The sequence below is a fragment of the Lolium rigidum genome, chromosome 7 (genome assembly GCF_022539505.1).
Source record: "Lolium rigidum isolate FL_2022 chromosome 7, APGP_CSIRO_Lrig_0.1, whole genome shotgun sequence".
Classification (NCBI taxonomy): Eukaryota; Viridiplantae; Streptophyta; class Magnoliopsida; order Poales; family Poaceae; genus Lolium; species Lolium rigidum.
In genome coordinates, this window is record NC_061514.1 from 66,067,854 (window position 1) to 66,074,015 (window position 6,162).

General features: G+C 43.5%; 1 protein-coding gene across 1 annotated transcript; it reads right to left on the reverse strand.

Annotated features, from left to right (window-relative positions):
• LOC124671473 (eukaryotic translation initiation factor 4G-like) lies at window positions 1-5,305 on the reverse strand. The gene is made up of 2 exons (XM_047207841.1): window positions 3,351-5,305; window positions 1-739 (listed from the first exon to the last, which is right to left on the reverse strand). The coding sequence occupies exons 1-2, from the start codon at window positions 5,303-5,305 to the stop codon at window positions 1-3; spliced, it is 2,694 nt and encodes an 897-aa protein (XP_047063797.1).
• Window positions 5,306-6,162: the final 857 nt, after the last annotated feature.

Consider the following 6,162-nt stretch of genomic DNA (forward strand, 5'->3'; position numbering starts at 1 on the left):
TTATCCAAGCGGTGGGTACACTTTTACAAGGAGGACATCAAAGAAAGAGAAAATTACATCCAGGTCCAAACCTTTTGCACAGAGCATCCTATAGACAACCGCGAAAACGCGATCGAGTACATGCACACCGCTGAAGATCTGCCTCCAGTCGCCGCCGTCTCTACCAATGCCGGGGACTAAGCCACTTGGGTTGATAAAGATGCTTGTCACTGCGCCGAGGCAGTAGTAGATCCTCTCCGAACAGAGGAAGAAAAAGCTTGATGCAAGCTCAAGCATGGCGAGGCCAACCCTATGACCATGAATAGTTGTGGGCAGAACAAGGCACAGCTTGGGAATCGCCACAACAAACGCATAATCAGCACCTGGCCGAACCAGGCTTCCCTGACAGCATCCTCCAGCGAAGATCACCAGGCTCCACAACTCCTCCCCCTCACCACCACCGCCGGCCGAGAGGAGAAAAGGGAGTTGGGGATTGATGATAAGGAGCTGATAGCGCTTCTTGGATGAGCCTGCAACAGAGCTCTTCTCCATCATCTTCCTCCTTGGAAGCTTGTCGAAGAAGATCCGCCACAACTGCTCCGCGATGTGCCCACACGCGAAGACAGACGAGCTCGCGGCCTTATTGTTGGAGATCTCCAGGCTCAGCTTCGTCACTTGCAACAGCCCCCGCCACCAGAGTCCTGCAGTGATGAACACCAGCACTAGACTGCACCAGATCCGGCTGAATGGATCCAGCTGCCTACTCCAAAACGCCACCAAGGGACAGAACATACACCTAATATACATACTACAATTACTCGCCCCGCCCCTCAGCCAACTCTGACCGGCAGCGCTGGAGTCGTGCGGGTTCGTGCGGAGTTGTACTGTTATAAAAGCGACAAGCAAATAACGAAGAACGAAACAAGAACACACGCAGGGGACACAAGATTTAACGTGGAAAACCCCTTCCAACACAGAAGGGGAAAAAACCACGGGCGCCAGCCAGCAAAACTTCACTATATCGGGAGGTGTTTACAAACGCCGTGGGTTATCTTATAATCTGATAAACCCTAGCCGGCGGCTTACAAGATGTATATACACTTCGGCCCAAGCCTCCGGCGACGGGCCTCGCTCCGCTCGTCAGAAGTTAGCCTCCCTTTAGTATATGAATTTGGATCACAATACAACATGTACTTCCGTAGGTCTCGTTAGAGTCGTATGCGCGTAGGAGATGTACTTCCACCCCGCATATTGCTTGAGTCACGCGCTCGGTCATCTGCTGAGAAGCTGACACGCGTCGATCGCAGGTTCCTCACGCGGGATGAGGTTCCCTGCGTGAAGATCGGCCTCCAGGTAGTCCTACCCCCTTCTGGGCGCAAAAATAAACTCCGCTTCGATAATCTTCGTTTACTCAAAAAAAAAGTACGCCCCTAGGGGGGTTAATTTGTCAATTTTGTTTCTCCGTGTGTATTTTGAATTTGATCTTGAAAATTCTAGGGAATATAAAAACACATTTAATGAACACCGACAGTTTTGTTTCGAACTTCTTCAACACATACAAATTTGAATTCTATGAACTGGTATCACAGTATCATGTGAGATGTGGTAACTGGATATATTACAGACATATTACTATGTGAATAGTTTTTGTGCTTTTGTCATTTGTGACACTATTCAATTTGAATTTGTTCTTTTTTTTCTCTCCATGTATTATAAATTTGGTTCTGCAGATTCTAGGGATTGTAAACACAGGTCTTGTAATACTACAAATTTATTTACAATTTTTTAAATATATATATTTAAATTTAGAAAATTGGTACCATTGTTTCACATAAGGTGTGGAATCACAAAACATTAACCTGTCCGATCAGCCGTCGAGACAGGCGTCTTTGATGGCTTAGCTGTCTAGTGCTACAAAGTCACTTGAACGCCACGCCAAGAAAAAGTCACTTATTACGCTACCAAATTCTAGGAAGACCTGGGCTATTCAATCTAATGATCTGGGCCATTTAATCTAGTTCAAACTACATGACTGAATACAACTCAAGATCTTTCTCCCACGTTAACGCATGCAAGTTTTCTTTTTTTTAGACAAATGAAGCATGCAAGTAAGAACCTGTTGTTTTCCAGATTATGGAACATGATCCATCCTTCTCAAAATTGGCTTTCACCCCCGCTATATTGATAGAGCAACCACACAATCCATCTGGGCATTCCCTCCCCACAGAATATGGTACGGACCCTGATGAACTATAGCACTATATATGATATCTCTTAGTAGCGACAGAAATAAAATAAAAAAGAGGCATGATCTGACCAAGTAATACTTGACCTAGGAGAAGAATTAGCTTTCTGATTTCACCAATAAGCAACTGAAATCATGTGTTTACACAAAACTCACATGCGACAAGGAATACATATCAGACAAGAGCTAACCGTTGCAGAATATATGCAACAATAAGAACTAGTCCTATGCAACATGCTACCTTGAAACTAAATTTGGAACACCAACTTCCTGAATTCATCATCTGTTTCTCAGTTCTCTTTCCATGTCGTGCCATCATCTTTGTGTCCAAGAGGTAGTTTTCCCTGTAGGAAATATAATTAGTAATTATATCAATAGAAGGAAGGAGATGGAAATGGTCACTATTTCTTCTTCTTCTTCTAGAATAACACATATAGAGCCTGAAAGTTAAGAAATTAAGACTCAACAAAACAAAGAGTGCACATACAGGATCCGAACCCACGGGATTCATAAATAAGCTACATTTAGGACATTTCCTAGCAGGATCTTTTGTTTTCTTCTTCTTTTTATAATAGACATGTGTGCATCCTTAATGTCTTTAGGACATTTCGTTGTTGCAGAGTGTAATTGGTATCTTCCTGGTATTAATATATTTTCTTTATCGAAAAGTAAATAAGGTACAGACTCACAAGTATCGAGGCAAAAATATTAGGAAATGATAATATACTGTCCATTTTGTGGTGGCCTGGAAGGGTCTGCATATTTATGAAGGTGAAGCGGTATCCTTTCTGCTTCAAAGCCGTTTGAATTTGGACATAAGAAAAAGAATTGCCACCACAACCTCATAAATGGGCACTTTGATGCTCATATGCTTCAAAATTTGCAAAGATGCAAAAATGAACCGGTAGGGAGCATTAAGCGAATAGCAAGCAATGCAAAATCGAGACATGCTAGTCTCGCAATAGCAGTACTCAAAAGATTGACATGTATTTGTTCCAAACAAATATAATAACCTTAAGTAGTAGTAAGACAGGGATCACCTTTAAAGGTTCAAAAGCGCAGTTGATAAGTTAAAGACTGCTGTATATTGAAGAAATATCTTGTTTGAACACTTCTAGTGTATTACCTATAATTTTCCCAGATGGCTGCAGTAGATTTCCCTCTCAGATCCTCGCCAGAGTATGATTTATCACCGAAGCAGCCATCCTGACTGGCAGGTTTGTGTAAAAATCCAGCAGATTTTGTAGCATGTGCTTTCCTCCAAGAACTTCCATCTGGAATTCTCGACCTAGCGTCCTCTCTTGCGTTCGAAGCCATGTAATTATACCCTGTACCATATACAATTGTGCGATGGTCAGCAACACTAGGAAATTTAGCATTTGATACCGGTGGCTGCCCTCTTAAAGACATACCCCTAGCTACGTTACCTCGTGGTCCACGAGTGACAGCTTCGTTCTTGACAGACCCCTGGGGAAGGGGAACTGTTCTATTGTCTAACTTATGTCTTCCCTGCTCAAACTGGGTATCCTGATTAACGAATCCATGGCATCGTTGCTGCGGACATGGAGATACCAATGGTGCTGCTGAGCCACCAGAGCCATAACCCATAGAGGTTACCCTTCCTCTTGGAAAAGAACTAACAACTGGACCACGAGCTAAACTACTCAACTGACCATGTCTTTCATGAGCTGCATCCCTGTGAACCTCATCAATCTTCTTGGGGCCTTCCACTTTACGCCGTTGGTGCCATTGGTTCTTCCTGAGATCGATTGAATCTCTCAATAGGAATCTAACACGGGAAGATATCAGGTGACTAGTTGACAAGTTGTGCATCCTATCAAAATATGCATCCATATGTTCCTTAGCCTTTGGATGATCTATCATCTCTCCAATTGTACTCATCAACTTGCATAGTGCTTCAATATGCTCCTCATTTGGATTCTGGCAACTACCCAGTAATTTCTTAATGCAGTCATGCATGATCTGCTCCGTAAGCATCCTCTTTTTGTACAATTCTCCAATCAACCTAATGTTCCCCAGCATACGCCTACGAGCTTTAACTCTTTTTCCTTCCCTTTCTTCTTTTGTTTGCTTAACCTCACCTTCCTCCTCTGGTTTGTCTGCATCAGCTTCTTCTCGGTCGCCCTTCTCAAACTCATCTTGACATTTGTCCAACATCAACCTCTTGAATGTAACCTTTTCATTGTCCGTACTAAAGTCTGGGAGTGCACCAGCCAAAAGGAAACAGAAGTTTGCATACATTTCACAGTAAGTTGGTTCCATCAAAGCTTTGTCAAATATCTGTGAAATGACCCCACTAAGAGTTGACACACTGTCAATTTTCACCTCTTTGACTTGTTCAAACAGCTTATCAAAGTTTTGCGGGGTCAGTTTATTAAGAATTGCTTTCAGCTGCCTCTGCTTTGCCTGCTCCTCGTCAGAAACTTTGCCAACAACATACTTTTCGTGTGCTTTGTGCATTATTTGCATGGGCATAACAGGAGACGGTATCAGACCCTTTTGCTCCCATCTATCTGCATCAGAGCTACTGCAAGGTGCTTGAACCGCCATGGATTGCATTGGTCCCACAAGAAGCCCACCACGTGGATTCCTCAAAACACAATGAGGGACCCCTGAGGCGCCACGGTAATTCCTTGATGGGCTGTTTGTCAAGTCTATGTGGGTATCACAACAAGGGCTGAAAGGAACACCTGGTTTTGTACTCCACTTACCATCATCCATAGCAGCACACTGGCGACCACCGCGAGATCTTGGCCTATCAGGTCCTCTTCTAGGACTTGGGTTAGGTTCGCGATCAATATAATACTTTACCGCCACACCCTTGAACACAGCACTAGTTACAGTATCCATCCGGATACCATGAGGAAGACCAGAACACTGATGTGCAAAATTTAGCAGAATATCACGCGAATATTTCTTTCGTCCGTTAGCTTCATTTGTATGTGAATCTCGCACTTGCCCTACACTAGACTGGTTTCCAGACCCTGAACATTGCAGCTTTGGAGTAGACATGCCTGCTACATCTTCCCAGTCATCAGGGGCGCGTTTGGTGGGTGGCATGGCCTCTAGACCGGCCCCAGAAGAGGAAAATGGTCCGTTAGGATGGATGGGCTCGACAGAACCTGTTAGTGCAGCACTTGATTGATTAGCACATGACTAATTCTTTGTAGGCTACCAATCTCTTTCTAAAATAACTTAACTGTGGCAATCGGATTGCCACAGTTAAGTTATTTTAGAAAGAGATTGGTATATTTGATTTTTTTTCTTACAAATGAATTACACCTCTTCCGTTCAAGTCGGTAGAATGTTACAAAATACTATCATAATGTTAATGCTTTGTATACAAAAAAAGGTCACTCTACATTTTGTAAAAAAAAATAGGAACAGCAGAAACCTCAGTTATTATGGGCAGTGGTAATAATAATGCATAAAAGCACAAAATGGATCAAACCTAGACACAGTATAGTTTCACTGACTTCACAATAATCTGTAAACATATCAGTGGAGTTCATCAAGTGCATCATGTAGTGACCGAGCAATTAAATAGATAAGCCATAAATTATTTCGAAAAGCAACCGTGTAGAAAGGGGTTCGGGATAGAACACGAAAACAAAATTTCCTTCCAAACCATCCATTTCAGAACCCAAAAAACGAACCTGCAAGCGTAATCGAGTGGGGCGCCGGTTCAGCTCAAAGGCGGCTGCAGGTCGAGATCGCGACGCAGCTGCAGTGTCGTCTGTACATCGGGATGAGTTGGTGGCATCCTCTGAACCTTAGGAGGCGTCGGCAACATCCGGCACAGTTAGGGGCGATGACGGCGGCAATCCCATCTCGTACTCCAAACCCTAGTCGAGAGGGATGGGGAGAGGAGCGGTTTGAGGCATCTAGTTTGAAGAAAGTATCTTTTTTTTTTACTT

Bases quoted from the DNA above. Each gene is read 5' to 3' on its own strand.
- LOC124671473 (XM_047207841.1), bottom strand. From the start codon at position 5,305: ATGCCACCCACCAAACGCGCCCCTGATGACTGGGAAGATGTAGCAGGC. The intron at 740-3,350 runs GTAATACACTAG...GTTTTGGAGTAG, and splicing joins GCCATCTGGGAAAATTATAG to GCAGCTGGATCCATTCAGCC.